The 27,291-nt window shown below is 38.0% G+C and overlaps 1 protein-coding gene across 5 annotated transcripts in view; it reads right to left on the reverse strand.

The window, feature by feature from the left end:
• Positions 1-2,041: 2,041 nt before the first annotated feature.
• enox2 (ecto-NOX disulfide-thiol exchanger 2) overlaps positions 2,042-27,291 on the reverse strand; it is a 388,688-nt gene continuing 363,438 nt past the window's right edge. For all 5 annotated transcript variants that reach the window (XM_057849987.1, XM_057849983.1, XM_057849986.1 and 2 more), the window contains 4 exons: positions 16,094-16,150; positions 14,016-14,112; positions 9,640-9,725; positions 2,042-2,877 (listed from right to left, as the gene is read on the reverse strand). In XM_057849987.1, the coding sequence (XP_057705970.1) occupies positions 2,746-2,877; positions 9,640-9,725; positions 14,016-14,112; positions 16,094-16,150 (372 nt within the window). In that variant the 3' untranslated portion in view covers positions 2,042-2,745. The remainder of the gene's footprint in view (positions 2,878-9,639; positions 9,726-14,015; positions 14,113-16,093; positions 16,151-27,291) is intronic.

The raw sequence follows: 27,291 nt of genomic DNA on the forward strand, positions 1-27,291 counted from the left end.
TAGAATGGAATTTCATATTCCCGTGTTGGCCCGAATATAAGACTGTCTTTTTTGCATTGAAATAAGACTGAAAAAGTGGGGGTCGTCTTATATTCGCGATCTAGACATTATACCTATTCACAACTAAAGATGCACCGATACCGATACTAGTATCGGCAGGGGGCGCCGATCCGGTCCGAAATGGTGGTATCGGTATCGGCGAGTACCAACAAAGACGGCGCCGATACCATTTACCGGTCCATTATTATAACATTTGACCACAGCCTTTTTCTCCTCCTGGCGCTCACTACACTCTGTCTCTGTGTTGTGATGACACGTGAACACCAAGCAGCTATCGCTATTGGCCTGCTCCAGACCAATGAGAGCGGGCCAATAGCCACTCCTGACCAATCAAAAGGGGGCTTTTTCATATGGACGAAAAACAAACCAGGAAATATGGCGGCGGTCGGGAAATATTTCCAAATAGAAATCCCGTCGATTAAATCAATGGCTGCATGCAAGATTTGCGGCCTGAAAGTTTGGAGATGTGGAGTTAAATCGGCCAGTTTCAATACCTCGAACTTGATAAAACATTTGAAGACGAAACGTGAACGAACACGAGTTTGAGCCTGCAAGAGCAGGACTGCTATCCAGAGGAAGAAGGCCTCTGGACCGGAGCAACAATCTCTGGTCAGTTCACTTCGTCTACTTTACTTTTATTGTCTTTTACTGAAAGAAATGCCGCAGTAATTTGGGAAGTGTTTCCAAAGTAGGGTTGCCACCTTTCAGAAAAAGAAATAAGGGACTCCCACCTCCCGAAAAAAAGGAGAGACGGGATGCTGTGGTCAATTATTATTACTTATAATTGTTAGCGTCCGCAAATGCGGAAACAAGATTGAACCTCGAAGCAGACAACAAGCGGGGGATACATAAAAGGGTTTAATGATTGCAAACAAAAAATAACACGCGATCGCGGGATAGTAGAAATAACAAAAGGAGTCCGTGACAGCAGGTCGACGGACAAACTAAGACGATAGGCAGCGGTTACAAACGAGAGCAGCACACTAACAGAAAAACCCAATGCAGGGGCATAACAAGAAAATGTAGCGAGATTATTGTGCCAGATGTCAAATAGCGATCAGCAAGGCAAATATCTCGGCAGCCTTCTCTGAGATCACCCGTGCTTAAATGCTGCGTTGATGAGCCTGCATTGGATTCAAGTGCCACGCCCCCACGCCCAGCAACAAAACACAATCTAACCAGCAGCAGAATGTGACAATAATTTCATGAAAGTTGCACTGTTTGGACATTGAGAGGTTTAAAAAAGTTTATTCAGTTAATTCAGAGTTTATTATTATGAATTTATTTTTACTTTCTTACTGTTGGGCTAGTATTATACATGTTTTATTAATTTCACAAATTTAGCACTATTTTGGCCTTTGAGAGCCAAAGGTTTATTCAACTATTGTCTACTAGGGTTTAGTGTACTTTTTCCTATTTTGCAAAGGTAAGCAACAGCCTGACAAAGCCTTGATAGCAATGATTTCACATCCAATTATGTAGCTCTTTGGAAAAAAAAAAATAAAATAAAGGAAAAAAAAAAAATATATATATATATATATATATATATATATATATATATAAACGGGGTGGTATCGGTATGGTAGCGGTATCGGCCGATACTGTACAGCCAGGTATCGGTATCGGGGCCAAAAAATGGTATCGGTGCAACACTATTCACAACGCTAGATGGCGCCAGATATCATTGAAGCGATGTTCTGTCATGACAGATCTCAGCTACACTCGTTTAACCAGTTTGCATTATTTTATTGCAATGTTTTTCCTTATTCAGATTTGTTTCAAGACTACAGTTACAGTTAGACTTCACTTTGATGGTTAATGCAGTTATTGCAATTTTGTTGTTTTATCACAATAGATTGGTTTATTTACATTTCAAAAACCAGAAGCCATTCATTTACGAATGTTATTGCACTTTACATATTTAAATGTTCAGATATTAAGATTTGAATGAGGCAAAATAACATGTTTTTTCTCTCAAATATATTGTTATAATCATTTGTTTCAGATGTACTGTAATTATTTTCTGTATAGAAATAATTTGGTGTTCAAAAAGTCTTTTTTCAAAGTTGAGTCTTGAAAAAGAGGGGGTCGTCTTATAATCTGGGCCGTCTTATATTCGGGCCAATACAGTATTTATATTATATCAATCTCTGAGTTGTTATATTACTTAATTTACCCTAAATTAAAAGTGAAAGTCCATGAAAATGAAACCAAAACAGAGGCATATTCAAATTCATTTTTTATAATCAAAAATACAATCCAAGCATGTACAGCGTATAACAACAATTCTATATGACTCTTCACAGCCTTTACATAAAATGAAGAAATATATGATATCTTTTTTCATCATTTCATAATCTGTGTTCAAACAAGGAAGGACAACATAAAATAAAACTAAAAAAGAAGAGGCGGGATGGAGGCTGCAGGGTTTCGGAGGTTCCAAGAGTTCAACCCTGATGACGCCGCAGGTAATAGTCCAGTGTATTCCTGCTCCCTCCCGCCAAAAAGGCTCAGAAAGCTTTGAGGCCCGACCTACGTGGGTGAGTCGTGCTCGCGTACGAATCCAGTGAATCGTCTGCCTCGACTCCCAGAGAGTCGCGACTGTGTCAAGTAAACATTCCTGTAACTGTGGAGACGGCGTCTTGACAGCCGTGGAGGGATTTGGTGCTCCCCCCGCGCGCGCCCTTACGTGCTCTTGATGCCCTGGAATCCGCAGAAGTTCCAACGTTTCTCCAGACTGGCGCCCACGCCCGTCAGCTCCTGCCTGAAGGTGCAGGGCAGCCGCGAGAGAAGAGCCTCCACCTCAGTTGGGTTGATCTGTGGAGAAACAGTAGTGAGTCAAAATATAAAACATCATGTAAAGCAATACGATCATTTGGTTAGTTAAATTGCTCATCTAATGTTGGATGCCGGCCCGCTGCGTCGTGACATGCGATAGCAGCGTGTGGTGTTACAAGATAAGCAGAGTGGACTTAGCTTCTTTTTTTTTTCACCTTCTACTATTGGTTGTTGCAGGAGGAGTTCCCAGCCTGGCATATTGACAAATGTGCGTGCGTGCTGCCCTAATGAGTGTTATGCACTGGAGTGTGTGGGAAACGCAGACAATATGTGGGCGCTTGAACGCACCAACACAGCACGATTCGAGAGGTCTTTGTTCATTATTTGACACGTTAGTAACATGATGAGACACAGAGAAGGGGAAACTTGTTGACGCCTTCAACACGATTTTTTGGGGTGACTGGTTCGATAATATCAGGGACAATGCAATCCAACTTAGTCATATCTAGTGTATTTTGGGGAATAAATAATAACAGATTGTCTGTTCTTGAGGAACTTAAATATGTTTTATCAAAATCAGGATTAGTACAACCAGAATTCACCCATGTAAAGTGGTCAAGCAAATTTTTAAAGTCATAGCAATGATTTTAATGCCAGGCATTTTCAAAAAAACCTAGCGTGACTGCCGTTATAAAAGATTCGGACTAATCTTTCAAGGCACTGCATGAGAAATAAAACTTCCAATAATTGTGCTGTCATTAAGATGATCCAGATTCAAATCCTGCTTGGATCAATTTATTATATGTGTACCTAAACTTTAAACAGATTTATTTAGAATTAAAATTTTGAGTTCTGACTACTTAACTGAAGTTTACACTGTACTTACAATGTTGGGTCCAGTTTACTTAAAATTTTGAGTTTTTGGCAACAACTTGACTTCCTAAGATTTCCAACAAAACTTAAAAATAAAAGAAAAATAGGTTGACTTAATTTTTTTAACAGTGTAGTATAATAGACTAGGGTAAAAAATATGAAAGAATACACTTTCTTTCACAAGGAAAAAGAATTTGGTCTGCCACTTTTGTTTAATAATCTGAAATACAGTAGAACATGGTTATGTTTCACAAAATGTAGGTGCTTTTTTAAATTAAAAAAAATTTTGGTTAGCTTGTTCACATCCGAATAGTGGTTCCATTAAAAAAAAAAAAGCTGAAATGTATTATGACTTAATCACTGTGTGAACTTAACAAATGCACGTCAATGTTACTCGCAGCTCACATATTGACCCTGAGCAGTACTTGTCAGAAGTACGGCATTGCAGTTCACTTTAAATGGGTAATATGGATTTGATATACAAGTAAACTGAGCTGCAGGCATCATCAAGAAAAAAAAACATTAGTAAGGGGACCCCCATATCATTTAACTGTCCATGTGTCTGGAAGCCTAGAATTTGGAAGTCCATCCGTGAGTACTAGAGTAATAACGTGTCTTAAACATCACACTGACGGAAATAAAACCACTCGACCAGACGCAGATGTAGGATTGATGCCGATGTTTGGCTTGCGGTGCCTCGGCTGGCGAAGGATGTGTTTTTAATATGTTATGGCATTGCGAGAAATGGACCAACTGGCCAAAGAGAGCAAGACATGCACACAATGACATTTCCGTCTGGGAAATGGAGACAAACTGTCTGAAGTTTTTTCTGACAAAGTTCTTCTTTTGAACATCTATTCACAGATGGCAAATGAGTCTGAAACATCAACTGTTTTACACATCCTGGATGCAATTATAAGACGTTTCCTAATGAGCAGTTCACTGAATAGGTAAACAGGGCATATGCTTTCTTAAGGGGATCAATAACCCTTTTGGCTTTGTGAGCTAGTCAATTTGACTTCAATTCAGCACAATCACAGCATAAAGGTAAGTATAAAGATACAATTCAACTGCTGTTCTAGGTAGGTACATAGCTAGCTGTAATGGACATGAGAGGTCGGGTGTCTATTGCTGATGTGCATCCTTGAGGGCATCACTAAATGGGTTTAAAATTGGCACTTAAGAGGTCTATTCTGTATGTAAAAATATAGTCAGGAATAAAATGGATCAGAATAAGCATAGAGGGACTCGCACACAGAAGCAAGTTGCTAGACAGAAGCAACATCCATTTAATGGGATTGTGAACTCGCAAAAACAGCAAGCAAACATTTCAGTCCCTGCAGGCTACCACATGTGTGTATCAAATATCTGATCATGTGTTTTGTTAATCCGGTCTCTACAACCGCTTTCAGACTGTAGAAACCTCAGTCCCCATTCTACTAGTCCATATGACTACAGGACTCGCAAGGAGCCATCCTTCGCCAGGCAAGCATACTCGCACGTGAGTACGAATGCACATGAAGGGAATAGTGTGGAAGATTTAAGATTTGAGCGAAGCTTGAGTAAAAAGCATGTTGAAAATGATGATAATTTGTTTTCTTGGTTTCACATGCACCCCCTCTGTGAACTTCATTTTTACGAATTGAGAAAAACAAAAATAAAAGTTGGGAAGATTGAAAGACAACTTGGCAGTCCCGTGTTTGAGCCGCAACCATAGTTTTCATAGGTGACTATATCGAGCGTTGAATGACAAGACTGGAAGAACGCAGAGGTTTAGTAAGAAGACAACGGATCCAAAGGCAGGTGACAATTGTTCGTTTCATTGAGGGGGTAAGGATAACAGACAGTACAAGACAAAGAATGCTATGTGTAAGTACAATATATTAACCCTTGAGAGTCGAAGGACGCGCCGGCGCGTCCTCAGCGCACGTCGTCTTTGAAGCGCCTTCGCGTTTTAATTACGTCACCCACATGCCGTTGGTTGGTCTCGTTTTAAAGTGCGGAAGTTGCGGTTTACTCTCGTTGTTATTTGAAGTCAATCGACCAACTAAAACGTGAGATATTGTCATTTAAGTTTTATAGTTTTATTGTCCTCTCAAAAAAACATTAAAACGCTGCATGGATAATTTGTTTATGTCTATATTTCCATCATTTCTTGTCCTTTTTCAAAACGGAAGCTCCATGAAAAAAACACAAATCAAACGAACCCTTTCGAAGTCACAGTGGAAGTACAACATGCGTTTTTTTTTTTTTTTTAAATAAATATAACTGCCGTGCGAGGTTCCACCGAACGAGAGGGAGGAGTGTTCTGAAGCAGCGAGGTGGCGACCGACGGCCGTTTGAATCGAGCGAGCGAGCGACCTTGAGAATGAACGGATAACTAAATTTAGCGCAAGCAATTGTGCTTTTTGATCAACGTGAGGAAGAGGATGGTCCAAATTCGTCATCATCGTCTTCTTCGGAAGAGTCCTCGAGTGAAGATAGTGACGGATTTGAACACGTGGGTGACGCCATCGACGAGCAGAGGTAAGCCAACCCACTTTTTTTTTTTTTATGCTGCTGAAAAAGTTTCTTTTGAAAGTTTCTTTTGATATTGCAAGACAAAGTTAATTTTGATGCAATATAAGTGTGTGTTTGTGTATATAATAATAAAATGTGCATATCGGATCAAAGTATAATTTGTGGTCTTCCTTCTATATGAAGATTAGGGATGTAGCACATATTCAGCTATGGTATTCTTTCTATTGTCATACATATAGATTTCCATTATTATTTATTTCTGTATATATTTTTATTTTATACTTTATTATTTTCATAAATACTGACTTTTTTTTCATGTACATTTATAGTGACAATGAAAGTAAAGTGAAATGAAAATGGAAGGGTGGAAAGAGGACCGACACCCCATGGAAGTGTGGGCTGTGTGTAGCCCTGTGTCTAATTCCAGGACGAAACTGCTTTTCGGAGTGGCATGCCTGAAAAAAATTAAACTTATTTATTGTAAATATTTTTGAAAATACTTTTTTTCCCAATGTTATAAATATATTTTTTCCCACAATCAGTCTTCTCAATTTGTGTATATAAATGTGTGTTCAAGAAGCTTGATTGTGTGTACATAGTTTTCATCAGGTGATGGGCCGCAATGACTAAACTCATATAGAGATGGCCTCTAAACACTTTTTGTGTTAGATGGTATATTTTTTCACTGTTCTTCACTGTTTGGTCTGCTGTATATAACCTGTTTTGACTAGAGCATGTATAAAGGCAAAAAACGCCTATGGCTATACCTGTTGTTTATGTTGAATTGTCAAATATAAGACTATTTATTCTAAGTTTTTTTGGTTGAATGTTCATCCTAACATGTTGAATAAATATTACAAAGTTTCAAAACGGTTCGTTACGCATGTTTGGTTGTCAATTGGACATCAATATTAAAAATTTTGACAAAACGATTTTGGAATTTTTGGTCTTTTTGGGCCCAAAATGATGATTTATAATTGGTCAGTGAAGGAAACAACAGTTTGGACATGAAGTTCAAGGTGTCACAAAAAAAGGGACCAAACCAGGCCATCGTAAACAATTCTTTCTTTGAAATATAAAGGCAACTTCAAAGGCATGCAAAATAAGACAAAATAGGCCCAGACCTTAAAGGGTTAAATGTGTTTACTCTATAGACGTATACACAGCTGATACCTCATACTCATGTATTTTTTTTTTAAAAAACAGTGATCCCTCGCTACTTCGTGCTTTAGACTTTGTGCCATCAGTCAAACACTGAATTAAAAGTAAAAAAAAGTAAAAGAAGTAAAAAAAAACAAAACAAAACAGATAAGCTGTCCCGAGCCGATCGTGGAGTCTCCCTCTCCCTCCCTCCCTCTCCCTGCTGTTTGTTGGTCAGGCAGTGAGTGCACTGGAGTTGCTTATTAAAGTTAACAATGATTGACAGACGTTGATGTTGCCGGAGAAGCGAGCTTCAAAGCGCCGCATGCATCAGTCATCGTTTAACTTATTAAACAGTTGCTGTGGCAACTCATTGTGTGTAAGTGAGCACCTTGAGCAGATTTGAGTGGACTCACTCAATGAAGCATTTAATAAAGCAAAGCATTTTTCTGCTTTATTCTTGTTTAAAAATAATTTGCTGGGACAGTAACATGTTTAAAAGTAATGATTACATTTGCAGTTTTTTTTTTGTAAATTATAATTTGGGGAAAAAAAGTAAAAATAAATGTCATATATATATATATATACTGCTCACATAAACTAATGGAACAAAGTGTTCCTTTAATTTTTGTCGAGCAGTATATACTACACTGCTGTGTCAAATAATTGAGGTCACTAACCAAAGTATGCTGGCTAACAAATTTTTCTTGTACGCGCAGATCTGCTTAGACATATGAAACTTATTATCTTGCTGGCCAGACATTAATTTGCACCATGAGTGCAATAGTATAAGAGCAAGGTAATGGTGAGTTGTATTTTTAGGTGCAGTGATCCCTCATTTTTCACAGTTAATGGGGACCAGAACCCGCTGCGATAAGTGAAAAACTGCGAAATAGCGCCCCCTGCCCACAATTTTTTTTTTTGTGTGTGTTCAATGTTTTTATTCAGATTTAGCACTGGAAAGAGATACATATAAGACATGTTTTTTCACTTTTTTCCCCAAAGTATAATAATAAAAAAAAAAAAAATCAAGTATAGTTTCTATACAAATATTTTAATAAATGGTTATTAAGCACTTCAAATGTAATATTATAATAATTTCAGTCGCACAGAATAATTTTTAAACATGAATAAGGTAGAAAAATACTTGTCTTTATTAATGCTTCATTGAGTACGTCCACTCAAGTCCGCTCAAACTGCTCACTTACACACAATGAGGTGCAGTTCAATGAGAATTGACGCATGCGGCGCTTGGAAGCTTCGGCTTCCAGGCATCTGTGGCAAGATCATAGCAAAGTGTCAATCATCGTTAACTTTAATAAGCAACTACAGTGCACTGCTTGACCAACAAAGAGCAGCAGGAGGGAGAGTGAGACCACGTGATCAGCTCGGGATGGCTCATTTGTATGTATTTATTTTGTAACTTTAAAAAAAAAAAAAAAAAAAACCTCCGCGATGGACTGAGGGTGCGAAGTTTGAAGCGAGAAGTAGCGAGAAAAAAAAAAGTTTTTGTATAAAAAATAAAGTTGGTGGTAAAACACGATACATTTAGTTATTTTGCCTGAGATTTTCTATCGCTGAGCATTTTTTCTTTGTTCTACAAAGTTTCTTTCAGTGTCAGTTGGCCCTGTGTTTTTATTTAGCGGGGGGTTGCAGTAAATTTGTGGTACAGCGCTGTGCTGCATGTTTGTCTTTTCCATGTGGCATATCGACACTCTTTGAAATTGCCAAAGTAATTTTTTAAAAATAAATTTTTATTGTGATTGTGTTAAAGTCACCTCTATCTTTTCTGCCACGTTAAATGGTCAGTTTGCACACATTGCAAGTTGCTGTAGCACTGTCCCCTCTTTCAATGTTAAAATATTTCCACACTGCAAACATCATCACTCTTGCATGATGCAATCTTACTGTTAACTTCCCGCGACAGCTACAAGAACATTCTCCAACCGTTTTTTCTCTTCTTCCGCTTCTTCCATCTGTAGTGCATTATTGACTAGGATAACATGTTTCATTTTGGAAAATCCTCTTACCCCCTGACTATTTTATTGCATTGTACATCTCACAAAATAAATTAAGCAAGCGATTGGGTCAGGGACAACCTTCCTTAAAATTTTCAAAGGAAGCATAAGAAAAAAAAAGCCGTTCTTCCACATTTCCTCACCCTTTCAAATCCTTCCAAAGCCTACTTCAATAAATTACAGCTTTCTGCACTCATACCATATCAACATATCAACTGTTAGCATGTTAGCAATGTGATGAAGAGAGTACCTTGGTGTCGAGGCGCTGCAGGTAGGAGCAGATGTACTCGATGCTAGCTCCAAAGGGATGCACGTGCAGGAAAGTGGAGATGATCCCTGAGGGAGGACAGAATGTGCGTAATATTAATGATAAAACAGCATATACAGTATTGTGTATATGATAAGGGTGGCACCACCCCCTCTACCCTTACACACTGCAGTTGAAGTTTGGTTTAGAGCGAGTGTTTAACGATGTTTTTTTTTCATTTTTGCCAAGGCCCCGTCAAAGACAACCTCTCCCCCAAGTGAACGTAACCATCTGCTTTCTGCTCACATACTGCCCCCCGGGGAGCTATGATACACCCGTTCCGCTTATACCAGCCACCTGCAGAGCATCAAGAGACCAACCCTGATGGCGTCTACCAAGGCTGCCGCCGCCACCGCTTGAGGCTTTTCTTTTCAAGGAAAGCACTTAGTGTCCCCTGTGTAAAGCCAATAGTTGAACAGGACCAATGTATTGTGACCAGCAAACAAGTGAGGATGCAGACATTGAGTGCACTCAAACTAATTCTGTACATTTAACAACGCTTTCAAACCAAAATAAATCAACTACAAATCTGATGTTTAAATTTGCTCCAAAAACAATTTCTAGAACTCCAAAGACATATTATTTAATATTTTTCCGGTACATTACTCACTGGATGGAGATTTCGAAATTTCAGGATACGAAAAACAAGAATATAGTATGGGCTGCTACAAGCAGCTCCAAGTTTACTGAACATAACATGCCTATAGCTGTTCTGCCATTGGCTATTGCCCAGCATCTCCCTGGCATCCAATTGGCCGAGAGGGATTTCTACTGTGTATATGTGTACCCCAGTGTCCTCTTCATTTGCCCCTCTGGGCATGAGGTGTTCCAAGAGCTTTATGTGATTGTATTAACTTTTATTCTTTATTCTTTATTCTCTTCTTTTTTTTTTTTTTTACATTATGCACAACTCCCATTTTATTGTTATTGAGCGATAATCTTATAGTAACATGTATTTGTTACGTGATTTGATGCATTTTTATGCTTTATAAAAGATATATTTCTGAATTTTGGGGGGCTTGGAATGGATTAGGGCATTTACATGGAAAACATGTCTCTACTTATGGAATTTTCAGTTTACAAAACTACTTCCAGGACCAGTTAATTTTGTAAGTAGATGTAGACGGAATTTTTAGCTCCACCAATGCACTGATGAGTACACAACGAACAATTTTTTATGACGATGACGTGACTGTGATGAGCTAAAAACATGGCTTGGAAGACTAGAACATAACGAGACGAATGCCAGTTTTCCTCTGACGAGACGAAAATACAACATAGTTTCTGTCTATGTTCACAATGCGGGACATTTTCATATTGTACGTGGAGTATGTCAGTTTGCATTGGAGCAGTGGTTGAGTTGTGTCACTCTTGGGAGATGTGCTGCACCGTTTCCTCACTCTCCTCACTCGAATTTAGGATGTCTCTCCAGCTAGGCTGCGCCTCATCTTGCTTGTTTGGAAACATGGTAAGATTTGTTTTCTTATCTTGGCAAGAGACAATATGCAATGGTGCTTTAGCCTTTAAAGGTCTGTGATCATCAGATGCTAAATGTAACTCGTCGCGTTAGCGTATCATTCGCGTTTGCATTAGCTTCAGAATGGTGAGCGTCCTATTGAAACACTGGCCAGTCTAAAGCAGAGCTACTTTGCCTCTCTGCCTCTCTGGTCAGTATGGTCAGTATAAATCTAGAGGAGAGCCAGTTGGCGAAATGACATTTAGTAGACGCTCTTTATAGTCACCTATCGTAGGCTCTGGATAGACTAAGCATAGCACCCCCCCAAAAAACAGACTTCCAAGTGTTAAATGCTCGGACAATATTTTTTTACATACAATTCGTGGCTGCTAGGTAGGGTTAATTGAAAATAACGCACTGCTTTTCACGCTGAGTGTGTATTATCATCACCAAGTTGACGTTGTCCTTGTAGATTAAGGGTGTGACAAATTATCGAAATGGTGATGTATCGTGATACTTCGTATCACAAAAGGTTATCGATATGCTCCTGTCAAGAATCGAGATATCATTTTAAAAAGGTGTCAATTAGTAAAAAAAAGAAAGGAACCATCAAAATGCTACCAAAATCTTCCACCATAATAGTGTCTCAGTTATCTTTAAGGCTGCCATTGACGGTGCTCGACGCCCAATCCATTAAGACTGGGAACGATCGTTCATTCAAAACCAGAGCATTCACAGTCATTCGAGCCAATTTTCGGGGAATTTACAGGTCACTTGCTGTTCATTTTAGGGCATTTACAGGTGATTTCCTGTTGAGTTTGAGTCACTGCCTATTCATTTGGGGGATTCCCAGGTCACGTACTGTTCTGTAACTCAAACTAAACAGGAAGTGACCCATAAAATACCCCCAAATCAACAGGAAGTAACTGAAAATCAACAGGTAAATGACCTTAAATGGCCCAAAATGACCTCATTACCGCATTGGCTGCCACTGACGGCCATAGACATTAAATCCGTTTGAAGTGGGAGGGATGGCAGCGAATGAACATTCATTCGCTGCCACCCTCCCAGTTCAAATGGATTGGACATCTACTAGCGATAAACTCATTCCAATTCACAGCAGAAACTTGTTTTTCCTGTTTATTAGAAAATCCTAGAATGATTTCCTGACCAATGTATCGATAATTGTTGTATCGCCATATCGTCAGATCATCGTTATCGTGAGCTTTGTATCGCAAATCGTATCGTATCGTGAGGTACCAAGAGGTTCCCACTCCTATTGTAGATGCTACAATATGTACTCGTCTGTCTGTGTTCATTTGAAATTGTTGGAAACCCTGATTTATTTTTGCACTAAATCCTTATAATTTTGCAGACGAACACATTTTGAGTAATTGTCGACTAAAACTAGACGGAATTTGTATGAGATTGCTTCGACTAAAACTAAATGAAGACAAACACATTTTGAAATGACTAAAATATGACTAAGACTAATAAGTATTTCATCCAAAAGATTAAGAAAAAAATTCGAAGGGCTTCCAAATACAACACTGTGTGCCATGCACAGCCTTAACACAGGCTGCAGTCAACAATTAAGGCCGGAGGTGGCTGTCACGAGTAAAAAAGTGACAAACTCCCATATAGCAACTTTAATTTATACATATTGTATTTTTCGGACTATAAGTCGCGTTTTTTTTCATATTTTGGCTGGGGGTGCGACTTATACTCAGGCGCGACTTATGTGTGAAATTATTAACACATTATGTTATCATTTCACATGTTATTGTGGTGTTATGGAGTGACACTGATGGTTTGGTAAACTTTTTAGCATGTTCTTTATGCTATAGTTATCTGAATAACTCAATAGCTATGGCCACGTTCGCGTTCAGCCTTTTGCAATGTGTGTTCAATTGTATTATTGACTTTTTTTATATTGAAATGCATGCTTTTAGTTTGTGGCGCTTTCACGCCCACGTGGGGGCGCACTCGCACTTGTTTACATGAAAAAGAGCACTCACACGCCAGAAGAAGACGGACAGCTACGTAGGCGTGAGTGAGTGGGCGAGTTAGCGAGAGAGAGACATGGCTGCGAACCTACGTTCATTGTTTATGCTTTCAAAATATCTCTACAGAGGCAAAGCCTGTGTGTATCATCTTTTCTGTTGTTGTTGTGTGTTTTCCACTCGCGATTGGACACTTAGAGCCAGTTGGGTGGTTGTTTGAACGATTTGCTAATGCTAGCAAACGCATGCTAACCGTTTAATGTCATTGCTCTAAGAGCACCTAATTATCATTTCTTTACGTTGATGCGAACCTTTTTGGTATCAAGCAACAAATTGATTCAGCACATTATATGGACGTCCAGCATCGTCATTTGGGAGTTCGCTGTATAGCCGGGACTGAGCCGTAGCGTCCTGGTAAGGACAGTATATTCTCATTTCGTTGTTCATGCACTGTACACTGTACATTTATTCAGCATGTTGTTCTCTATTGTATTTTTATATTAAATTGCCTTTCAAGATGATATATCTGTTCTACGTGTTGGATTTTATCAAGTAAATTTCCCCCAAAAATGCGACTTATACTCCGGTGCGACTTATATATGTTTTTTTTTCTCTTCGTTGGGCATTTTATGGCTGGTGCGACTTATACTCAGGTGCGACTTGTAGTCCGAAAAATACGGTATTTTTTAATGTTTATTTTTTCAAATGAATCACTCTTCCCACATGCAGAGCACTATAACTATAATGACAGCATAAGGAACCAAATAAAAACACAGTTTTGGAGTCAATACTCTTAGGTGAACTCTCACACTAAGGTCGGAGCACACAATCCAATTATAATATTGACTATTGGGTCTTACCGACGAGTAGAGCTTCTCTCTCTGAGTGGACAGGACTTGGTGACCTTCTCTGTGTTGGCCCTTCCCTCTCCTGACAACAAGACACTGTTGTACTTTCCTGTATACACACAACAACAAAAATACACATTTTTAATGAACAGTATTATGCAAAATTATGCAGAATTTGCCTGCTGAGGCGCAGTGCCTTAGGCTCCTCCTCTAGTTGTCTTGACAACAAAAGTCACATTCAGGACTGATGTTTGCTGTACTTTGACCTGACCATTTCAGGAACATTTGGTAACACTATACACCAGACATGTCCAAAGTCCGGCCTGGGGGCCAAATGCGGCCCTTGGTCAAATTTCATCCGGCCCCCAGCCTCTGTCATAAAATCAATAACATCTGGCCCGCACACAGACTTAATAAATTGGTCAGCAGTACTGCAACCAGCATATGAAGCAGCTTACACACGAAATGCTGCTCCTCATTTACCCACTAAAAGGCAGCAGCACTTTAACCCTTTATTGCCAAATGTATCACATTTGATTCACCTAAAATTTCATGATATTCAGATTAATTTAGAATTTTGACATTTCTTTTTGGAAAAAAAATTGATGGATGCAAGTCAACACATGCATCTGCAGGTTCCATAAGATAAAAAACATGATTTAGCATGGGTTATAGATATTAGAGCGCTTATTACACATATTCATTGACTTTTCTTTTCACAATTTTGAAAAAAAGGTTTCATTAGGACCTTATTTTTCAAATTTTGGGATTCTCTGATAATTGCTTCATGTTGCAGGTATTTAAGGGCTATGCAACATTACTCCGTGTGACCCTCTACTTCCAATTTTCTAAAATGGCGACAATCAACAAAAAAAAGTTGACTGTGACGGCCGACGCTTCAAGGATAGGTGGAAATTGGACTATTTCTTCACTAAAATATGCAACAACTGTGTCTTGCCTCATTTGCAAAGAGACAGTCGCTGTTTTTAAAGATTTCAATGTGAGGTGATATTACTAAACAAGACACGCTGACATGTACGACAAGATTACAGGGAAGATACGCAGCAAGAAGTTGAAGCAACTTGAAGCTAGTTTAATTTCACAGCAGTAGTATTTCGCAAGAGCCCGAGAGTCGAAAGAGAACGCCGGAAAGGCTAGTTGCGAGATTGTTGAAATTATTCATTAAATAAAATAATAAAGCAAATGTGACACACTTAATGGCTTACTAAATTTTGCTTAAATAAACTGTTCTACGTAAAGGACGTCAGCCAAGGTCAGCCCCCCCCACATTTTTACCACGCCAAATCTGGCCCCCTTTGCAAAAAGTTTGGACACCTCTGCCCTAAACCCTAACCCAATATGGCATATATATATATATTTTTAATTTTACCAAACTATTAGTTACTGTCTGGTTATGCATTAAGTAATGCATTAACTAATGCAGTAACTCATGTTAATTATTTTTTAGATAAGCAATTATATTAATTATTGTAATGTTACTTAAACATTAGTTATTGTCTTAAAATGCATTAACTAATTTTAATTAAGGGACCCTTATTGTAAATTGTTACCGAACATTTTATTGAGACACCTAGGAACTGTTGTAAATTATGAAATAAAATGCTCAATAAAGTATGCTGCATTTAAGATCCTATTTGCTTAAAATGTAAATAAAAAGCCAGCAGACGTAGAGCAAAACAAATTCAAGCAGACGACAAAGAGAGACAATCAGCATGTGGATAAGTGTAGGAAAAAAAACATCACACATGGAGAGAGAATTGGGGGAATAGAGGCAAGGAAGGGTCCTTTGCCTGGAGCGACACAGAGTCTCACATGCGCACACAAAGTATACTTTGGAAGAGTGATCAAACATTTTGTTTGGGTGCAGTGACAGGTGGCACCATAATAGAAGAAGGAATAATGTTTGTGTTTGGCGTCCTACATAATGTTGCGCGTCTTACAAATACTGCCAAATGCTATTCACGTTGTCTTGACCCCACCCCCCCATCCCCCACTAACTAATGCTGAGCTAGAGGGAATGATTTGTCATGTCACAAAAGGGGAGCGAAGGAAGTAAGGCTGCCACCTACATTGGTTTGATTAGCTGCCTCCTCGCTGCCTCTGTCGTCTTGTTTGGATCGTTCCTGCTGTAACACAATAAGAAACACACATGAGGTGCTGGACATCCACTCTGGTTAGAGTGCCTGAGCATTTCCAGGGAACCATAATAGGCTTGGAGGAAAACATTAGCCTACTGGAGGGTTGAGTGGTTCTCTTTTGATGACACAGCTTTCCACCTGATGTTCTAATTATAGATAAGATAGGTCCTTGGTGGTTTTGTTGCATTTATTTTAGCTTGACATGTAGGATTGGACAAATAAATTATGGTTATTTTGTTATTATCTGTTGCGCCGCGCTTGTCTGGTTAGCATGTCGCCACACATGTCTTGAGCTCAAGGGTTCAATTATGGGCTATGTCATCCCTGTGTGAAATTTTTAATGCTTTTTAGTGCATGTGTGGGTTTTCTACGGGTAGTCCAGTTTCCTCCCACGTTCCCAAAAAAACACTTGGTAGGTTGTTTGAACATTCCGAATTGTAAGAATAAATGTTTGTTTGTCTCTTTGTGCCTTAACATTGGCTGGCAACAAGTTCAGGGTGTACACTGCCTTCTGCCAAGCCTAGCAATGAGCATTTAAGATTAAACTACAACTGAGTGATTGATTTACTTCAGGTGTTACGACAAAATAATCCACACAAAAATTATTAATTGAAATAACAAAAAAAAATCTGAAAAGGAGTGAGAAGAAGCATAGCTTATAAGGTTCTCACCCCTACACATTCAAAATACAACAAATTTTTATACATAAGACACACCTCCATATAATTCCAAACTGTACATGCATATCAATATAACAAAATAAATCAATAAGTAAATAAACACAAAAAGATAAATACAAACTTCAAAAACCATCATTGCACAGGTTTACACATGTAACACTGAATTATTGACTGTTTAAACATTCTCTTGAATTGATAACTATTTTGACTTTCTTTTAACTCTACATTCAGAGCATTCCATATCCTTACTCCACAAACTGATATGCTGAAACCTCTCATTGTTGTTCTGTTCCTAATCCTTTTAAAATTAAATGTCCTTCTTGGATTATAATGCACTTCTTCTAAATTAAACAATTGTTGAATATTACCAGGCAATTTATTATTTTTTGCCTTGAACATAATTTGTACTGTTTGGTAATGAACCAAATCAGCAAATTAAAAAACCTTTGAATAAAAAAAAGTGAATGAGTACAGTCCACATATCCTTTCTTATGAATAACACTCTTTTTTTGAAGAATAGAGATTGCAGTGAGGTTTTGTAAGTATTTCGCCAGACTTCCACAAAGTAAGTTAAATAAGGAAGAACTAAAGAACAGTACAAAATATAGAGAGAATCAAAATCTAAAAACAATTTTGCTTAATTATTTATTACTGAAATACTTCTTGATATTTTATTTTGCAAATATTTAACATGTGGTTTCCAATTGATTTTTTTCATCAATAACGACTCCAAGAAATTTGATTTCAGAAACTCTCTCAATGTCCACACCTTCAATAGAAAAAAATGCCTGTAAATTACTTTTATTATTACCAAACAACATGAATTTTGTTTTTCCTAAGTTTAATGATAATTTATTATACTCAAACCAAATTTTCAATTTACCCATTTCATTCATAATATTTCCCTGTAATTTCTTTAAATTCTCTCCTGAACAAAAAATATTTGTGTCATCTGCAAAAAGAACCAATTTCAATAACTTACACACATCGCAAATGTCATTAATATACAAAATAAACAATTTGGGCCTGAAGACCGACCCTTGTGGTACCCCACACACAATATCCAGGTGAGAAGAACAAAAATCCCCTAGTTTAACAAATTCGGTCCTATTAGATAAATAGCTCCTAACCCAATGTAATACCATTCCCCTAATGCCATATTCATTTAATTTGCTGATTAATAATTCATGATTAATGGTATCAAATGCTTTTCTTAAGTCAATAAATATTCCTATAGCATGTTGTTTCTCATCTATGGATTTTGTGATTCTTCTATTGTTTCTATCAGTGCCATTGTTGTTGATCTATTTGAACGAAAACCATATTGACTTTCAGCAAGAATATTGTTTTTATCAAGGAATGCATCCAACCTTTTATTAAAGACTTTTTCGAGTATTTTTGAGAATTGTGACAATAAAGATACAGGCCTGTAATTTGTGAAGTTATGTCTGCTCCCACTCTTGAACAAAGGTATAACTTTAGCTATTTTCATTTTATCAGGAAAAACACCTGTCTGAAATGATAAGTTACATATATAAGTTAATGGTTTAGAGCAGTGCTTCTCAATTATTTTCTGTCACGCCCCCCCAAGGAAGACGTAAATGTTTCGCGCCCCCCCAAACTCTCTGCCGCCACTGTAAATAGTATCATTTGTCTATAAAATTACTATTATAAATACCTATCTGCCTAACATTGTGTCCCTTTTTTCTCATAAAGAAAAAAAGTAACATAGATCAACTTATAATAAAGTATAACTTTATTATAAACATTGTTGTGTTTGTAACAGAGAAGACTTGATGTGCATCAATTTGCCTGAATTAAAAAAAAAAAATTCACATCCAAACTAAAAAATACACTCAAGGTACATTTTTGACCATTTGATACAGAAAAATAAAATGTAATAAAATCAGTAAATAATACCAAATTAAAATTGATTAGAACCATTCACTCATGAGGACAATGTGCCAAAAAATTTGACCGAAAAAACAAATCTGAATAAAAGGGGGGGAAAAAGGGTCCTTGGACAGGACAGTTTTTATTTTTGCTGCTCACAGTAATTACCTCCTTTGCAATGATGTGGAGTTATTTTTCAATTAACATGCTAACAATGCTCACTGGCTTACTGATATAACACTGACAAAGCAGGACGATTGTTGGCAATATTCGGCATGTTTTCACTGAAAAAATCAAGCGGCTTAACAATGAGATTGGAGTCTAATGTCTTTAAGTGGCGTCTTAATTGATTTGGCTTCTTGCTGTCTGCTATAATTATTTTTAGACACAGTAAACAGTGGTCTTTCATCATCACCCACTGTATTAAAAGTCAAAGCTAAAAGGCAAACGGCATGAAAAAAGCGCATTCACGGCGGCCGAGGTAGAACCGTAGGTGAGGGCAGTCGTCGTGACGATCCCAAGCCGAAAATGGCACTTCTCGGGCGGCGACATGAGAACCGGACAAGACAGTGGGTCGCTGCGTGAGTGAGTCCGGTCGGAAAACGGCTTTCGAAAACGGCGGTGGCACACTGCTCTTCATATCTGTTGTCTGTGTGTGCTGAGTGCTCTTCCTTAGTTCAAAAATACTGCGCACACTCTGAAAATGAGAGCGCCACTGCCACCTACTGAGTGGATGTGCAAGTACACTTTATTCCAGTACGGCAAAAAAAAAAACAAAACACATAAAACATGTTCCCCGAGGTCACATGCGCCCCCCCTGGCATTGCTCTGCGCCCCCCCAGGGGGGCGCGCCCCACTATTTGAGAAGTACTGGTTTAGAGATTTTTATTATTGCCATATCAACATTGCCATATCAACATTGTTGAAATCAGTGGACAACTTTCTCTTACAATTATTTACTATGTTCAGTATTTCACTTTCTTATACATCAATTAAAAACATTGAGTTAGGATTTCTCTTGAGCAAACCCTCCATTTTCCCCCTATTTCCCCTAGATCTGGAATTTCTCTTGCAAGATCAGGACCCATATTGACAAAAAAATGATTAAACCCATTAACAACATCTTGTGTATTGTAGTTCTCCTTACCATCATAAATAAAGTGCTGGGGATAAGTTTTTGATGAGTTTCCTTTTCTTAAGATATTATTTAATGTATTCCATATTCCTTTAACATTATTTTTATTATCATTAATTACTTTCCTATAATAATCCTTTTTATTTGCCCTGATAATATGAGTTAGTTTATTCTTATATTCTTTATATTTATTAATAAATGGCAAAAACATTCAACCAAGCATACAACACATTCATGGAGGTAATAATTTATCAAAAGTACTGTATTAGCGATCATTATCACAAAAACTGGATTTCTTCAGTTGACACTTTACTGCCGAAAGTATTTGCTCACATCCCTTGACTCACCTATGCCTAATCAGTATCAGGATCAGAATGCATTTAATGTCAATGGACAAAAAAAAAAAAACCAACAAAACTTTAGATTTCAAAGATAGTGCAAATACTGTAGATTACCCATGTCGGTCAAAGTATGGGTGAGGGAAGTCATGGTGTAGATTTACCTGATTGATTGTCACATAATCCCAATTTCACCCAATAGAACACCTTTGGGATGAATTAGAACAAACAAAAGGAGATCTAGGCCCATCATCCAAATCAGTCCCTGACCTCACAAATGCACTGAAAGAATGGTCAGGAATTCCAATAAATACACTCCTAATCCATGTAAACATCCTTTTCAGAAGAGTTAAAGATACTATATCTTAAGAGGGTGCATGAAAGTTGTATCAAACCCAATGGATTATATTATGAATGGGATTTCACTTATATTCAGTAGCGAGCCACTGGCTGTGAACAAGTTCTTTAGGCAATATGGTGTTTTGTGCAGGCCTATTTTCAACTAACAAACAACAGATTAACACCTACGTGGCATATGATTAAGTTAACTCAGTTAAAATAAAATACTTTTCAACAAACAAGCCAGCGAGCTATATAGTAAACATCCACAGATAGACTCTAAAACTTGTAGTTCTTAAAAGATAAATGTTATTATGAATTAAAATAATTTGATATTAAAACCCTTCTTGATGTTTTCGTTTCTATACAATTTGTAATATTAGTTCAACTAGTAGGTCACCATTGTTGTTGACGTTGCAGAAAAGTGACGTCACACTAGAGCTGGGAATCTTTGGGCACCTAAAAATTCGATTACGATTACGATTCAGAGGCTCCGATCAGATTATAAAACAATTACTGATGCACCCCCCCACCCCCCCCCCCCCCTTTTTTTTTTTTTTTAAATGTTTTGTAAATTAGTTCCAAAATTGTTCAAAAATACTCTCAGGCTAAACCAAACTACTATTTCAGTATCAAGTTAACATATAACAGTAAACAAATATACAAAAATAACTGTAAATAAAATACTACAGTCCCCATTATGTATCAGCAGCTTTAAACTACATTCAATTAATTTAATGTTGTGAATCAATCGTTACAGTTGTCAAAATTGCTCTCGTTATTCCATAATTTCCCTTCTGTCTATTTTTGACATGTCAAAGTTTTAATTTTGCCGGTTTAGGAGTATTTTAGATAAAAAGTTAATTAGGTTTGTTATAAAAGAGCCTTCTAGAGAAGTCTACTGCTTTAAGATAGCGGCTGTTTACTAACGCCGGCAAGTCTGTCATTTCGCATCTCTGTTCAATAATACATGTTCTAACACCGCCGTCGTCTGTCATTTTGCATCTAGTTCTACATATATATGATATCTACTGTAGCCGTACGTTTGTAGCAACTAGCAACTAGGCGTTGTTTGTAGTGGCTGTCGGCCACATTCAGGTATGATTGTTTTTTTTTTATCTAGCGGCATGAGTTGAACACGATATTTATGTTGGTCCGTTCCTCATTGCGTCCCAAAGACCGCGCCTACTTTATTAAAAAAGAGTTTTACTTCCGCTTTACCTGGTATAATTCAATAATCGGAATTTGGATGTTTGTGAATCGTTCTCGAATCTTCCACGGCCGAATGGCAAATAATCTAAGAATCGGAAATTTTGCACGCCTCTAATGGTTACGCTGCTGGGCTTCCAGAGAATGACTCTAGCGACGTAAACATGTCATTTGCTCAATCCTTTGAATTTGAACCCGAGAAGAACATTAATGAGCATGACAGAACTGTTGATATATCACAAAACGAGCAGCAAAAGCAAAATGAACAGGAAAGACGGGATGACACGAGACGAGAGTGGGAAAATAAATCGTTCTGCCAAAATGTGCTACACCGGCGAAACGAAAAGAGGCGAATTTGACACCCAAAGTACTACTGTGCGCTTTCAGCTTGTTTTGTTCAGATGCATACAGACAGAACATACTAAAGATGTCTTAAGACAATACGTAAACGTAGTAATATCAAATGAGGGTGGTTTAAATACGCTACGTGACTAATGTGGTCAACAGATCAACAATCTGCTTTAAAGCTACCACAAGAAAACACATGCAAAAAGTATTTTGAGGCAATAAAAAAGATAATAAAAGACTCAATAAAAACACAAATAGTAAGTACTCGCTGCTTTTAACCGATGTGCGCATGTGTTGGACGTCTCGCTGCGTAGAAGGAATTGCAGTAACCCGGCAGTGTTCGTCTCGTCACAGTGACATCACCCTGAGCGTCCATTGCGCGCATCAAACAATGGCACCCTCCGTAGGTCAAAACATGTACTAAATTTTATAGATTTTTAAATCAATGGCAATATTTTATGCATTTCTAATGACATATTATAGTAAAAGAGAACAGTTGAGGCTTATTGGAGTCCGAGGTTCCCATTAACAAACAAGGTGAAAACCGGGTAAGAAAAGAGCAAACAACTACCACACTAACAGGCAAACAAACTAGGTTACAGACAGACAAATTAATTAGTTTTCTAACGAAAGAAATAACAACTAAAAAGTTTAATAATAGCAAACTATCAAATAAACTGGTTAACTAACAAACTAATTAGCTCAAGAGCTGAATAACTACAGTAATTAGTCAGCAAACAAACCAAACTTACTAACTGAAAATTAAAGTTAAATCACCAATTAACTGTTACAACAACAACTACCAAGCATTTCATGTTCAGTCTGAATTCATCCAACCTCTTGGAATCAAATATTTACTGAAGGATATGAATATCTATGATATGAACTCAAATAGTTTTGGTTAGAAGATAGAACAATGAAGCTGAGTTTGCAGTATGGTATGCAAGCGCTAACGCATGCTTACGCCATCATTACTGGCGGGAATAGCAAGCAAGTGGGAGTCGGTCAGTCGATTGTTGGAAAAGATCTCGTCAACATGACAAATCACCCGACTAGTGTGGCTAATCTTGAGGGAAACGCACACCCAGAAATGGATTTTTCTGTCTCCCATTAATGAGGGTGCCTCTGACGATTCATGTTTGCCTCTATGCTGGAATTTAATTAGCATATTTTCCCCTGTACCTCTAGCGCATTTATTATAAAAGCCATTGGCGTTAATGCACTATTGACAAGTCTGTCACTGGGCTTGATCAGAAGGAGGAGACTTACTCAAATCTACCTCTAAGTGGATGTATGGTTCCAAACATGGACTGTAATAATATCAGTCCTTGGGCTCGCTTTTAACAACGGCCATTCCTCTCACGCACATTAGCGAGAGGGCAACATTGGGAATATAAGCCGGCAGCACCTGAAACATGAGTCGATGGACAAAATATTGAGCATCATCCTTTCTCAACGAGGCGGGCCGTCGCTAATCGATATCAAGCCTTTTGGATGGGAAACACGTCTCAAGGGCGGATCCTCCAGTAACGAAGGTGATCTCAGGATGAATAATCATGACATGGAAGATGGCGAATTTAAACACTAGGAGTCTTGTGACATAATGATCATTCTAATGGTAGAATTTACACTTAATTAGCATTTTATCTGAACTTTGACATGCAGCGAATCCCGGTTCATTGTGAAACATTCATTCCAGACAAACCCGTAATGAGTAAAAATCTATGATGTAGAGATATTAATGCCCCTATCAGACATACGAAAAGGTCCGGTAATGTACCAGTATTTAACCGGTCCACTCTAAGAGTAAACACAATTTGCCAGCTCAGCTGACATGGACATTGGCCGGAACATTACCTGTTTGCGACCTAGTCACGTGTCCGTAACATTACCTACTTGCGCTACGTCTAAATACAGAGGATAATGTTCTGCTTCAGTTATCATGGGACTACAGTGCGCTGCACTACAATCCTCATTTTTTTGTCACCCTAGGAGGAAATAACATTTGACAAGCACCAAGGGAATAGCTTAATAACTAACTTATGAAACAAGTAAGATCACACAACTGTTCGCCGATTTTAAATTTAAGGAAGAGACTAACTTCTGAATGGGATGGAGCAGGACTCTGTGGCTGAGCAAAGGCAGTAAATGGTGTTTGTAGCGTATGTTCTTCAAATTGGGCAACAACAAATTTATTGTCTGAGTTCTGTCAGTTGATTAAGGACAATTTTGAGCTGCTGAATCCGAAAATGACATTGATTTTGCTCAATCCAATATCTCTGTAAACACATCAACTACTGTATATGTCAAAACTATGGCCAAGAATGGTGTTCATGGGAGGACTCCACAAAAAAAAAAACAAAAAAAAAAAAACATTGTTGCTCATTTAATGTTTGCAAAAAGGCACTTGGACACTCTACAGAAGTTTTGGCAAAATATTTTGTGGACTGATGAAACCAAAGTTGAATTGTTTGGGAGTAACACGCAACATCATGTGTGGAGGAAAAATGGAACAGCTCACCAACATCAACACCTCATCCCCACTGTGAAGGTTGGTGGAGGGAGCATAATGATTTGGGGCTGTTTGGCTTCCTCAGGGCCTGGACAACTTGCAATCATGAATGGAAGAATGAATTCAAAAGTTTATCATGATGTTTTGCAGGAAAACCTGAGGCCGTCTGTCAGACAGTTGAAGCTAAAAAGAGGATGGATGCTGCCACACACCATGATCCAAAACACAGAAGTAAATCAACTTCAGAATGGTTTCAGAAGAACAAAATACACGTTCTGGAGTGGCCAAGTAAAAGTCCTGACATGAACCCCATTGAGATGCTGTGGCATGACCTAAAGACAGCGATTCATGCCAGACATCCTTGCAATCTGACTGAACTACAGCAGTTTTATAGAGAAGAATGGGTCAATATTAGTCCTTATCGATGTGCCCGATTGATCTGCAGCTACAAGAACCGTCTGGTTGAACATATTACTGCCAAAGGGGGGGCACAAAATATGAAATGTGATGGTTCACTTACTTATTTTTCCCTCTTCTTTCATTGTTTGCATACTAGCTTCATTAAAAAAACATAAAACATATAAATGCTTGAAGGGTGGTTTTAGTTAAAGCTGTTTTTTTGGAACTTTGTTTTTATTTAACACACAAAACATTAAAACACAAAACAATCCTTGACAACGTCATCAGTATTATACAGAGGGTGTATATACATCAGGACAAACAAATAATTCAGACCTGGTGAGTGAATAGCAGACACATTTGCACACAACTCATTATTAACATAAATACAGCATGTTCTGGGTTTCTCTTCAAGAAGATAAGTGCTCTTCAACAGGCCTCCACCTTTTCTGGAAACTCAAATACCTCATTTGTAGCCTGGCACTTATAGCTTCCATTTCATATACCTCCCTCAGTTTATGTCTCCACTGCATCGCCGGTGGGGGCTGTGGATTCCTCCATTTAATAATCACCATTTTCCTGGCCACCATTAACAGTATGTGTAGGAGATAGTTTTGTTCACTAGTGTAGCCCTCTTTAGGGGTTAAATCCAGGATAATCTGTCTTGGAGTAAATTCCAAGACAACACCCAGGATTGTGTCAGTTACTTCCTTCATACCCCACCAAAAAGCATGCAACTTTGGGCAGTCCCAAAATATACGAGATGCATTCAAAAAGTAATGCACTTAAGTGCATTGCTCGTACAGGATTTTTCCAATCTTGTTTGTATTTGGCACAAACATGACAGAAGACACCTTTTTGCAATTGTTATATGTGTTTTTCTAATTTTCAGATTTTAAAAGCTTAAATTAGCTTTGAAAATGGCTTTCCCTCTTGTAGCTCGTCAGAAACAAAGAGAGGTAATCGAATTCCTTGTTGCAGAGGGAGAAACCCCTCTGAGGAATCACAACCAGCTGGAAAATGTCTCCAACAGGGGTCCAAAACTACGGCCCGCGGGCGGGATACGGCCCGCCTCCACATTTGGTCCGGCCCTCTGAACATTTTTTTTTTTTTTTTAAATAGTTTATTTCCTGGCTTTTTTTCTGTTAAGAACCCAGAGAGGGTTATTTGGTTATTATCTATTTAATTAATGCCGTTATTATTATTTATTACAATATTATATTATATTGTAGCGATTGTTATTTGTTCCGACCATTGTTATATGTGTCCCGCCCAATTGCATTATGGGGAGTAGGCAACCGTGACTGGGAGTCGCTGTTGCAACTGTTATGACATGTGCGTTGTGTTCAATAAGGTGCGCTGTTTCTTGGAGTTGTGCGGAGTATGGGGCACAAGAGCAGCTAATGCGAAATAAAAGTTAACCTCCTGTCTCTTTTTTCCCCACGTCGCTCGCCACAATATTCTATTATATTATTTTTATTTTAGATACTTTTGTTCCGTGAAGAATCCAGAAAGGGTTATTTGATTGTGGCTTTCTGAAAAAACAATAAATTTTTACATTTAGGAACTCCTGCAATCGCCACACTTTTTCTGTTACAAACTGACCCAGCCCCTCATTAGAGAAGGGAAAAGTTATGTGGCCCTCACAGGAAAAGGTTTGGGGACCCCTGGTCTACAAGGATGATACCATAGACTATAGTACTGTAAAAAGTAAAGGAGTTAAGTCAAGTTAAGTCAACTTGACTTGTCAAGTGTCAGTGACAACTCTGCAACAAGGAAATTCGATTAAAGCTCTTTGTTTCTGATGAGCTTCAAGAGGGGCAGCCATTTTGGAAGCTAGTTTAAGCTTTAAAAAATGGAAAATAAGAAAAACACATATAACAATCGCAAAAAGGTGTGTCCTATCATGTTTGTGCCAAATATAAACAAGATTGGTAAAATCCTGTACGAGCAATGCACTTGAGTGCATTACTTTTTGAATGCCGCTCATATGAGTATGGTCATCAATCAACCCACAGTCCCTCCAGCATTTCGTTACATTTGGGCCATTTACAAATTTAGAGACAGCCAGGGGAGTCCTATTTAAAGCTGTTTTGACACTGTTTTTTCATCTATGTGATTTTGACAAAGATCAGATCATATTTGATAGGCGATTTTATGCAGAAATGTGAGAAATTCCAGAAGGTTCAGATACTTTTTCATACCATTGTACTTGTACTTACCTTTATCAATGTCCACCATTCAGTTTGCAGTAATCGAAATTAGTAAAAATCGTA

Source organism: Corythoichthys intestinalis, chromosome 11, assembly GCF_030265065.1.
Source record: "Corythoichthys intestinalis isolate RoL2023-P3 chromosome 11, ASM3026506v1, whole genome shotgun sequence".
NCBI lineage: Eukaryota > Metazoa > Chordata > Actinopteri > Syngnathiformes > Syngnathidae > Corythoichthys > Corythoichthys intestinalis.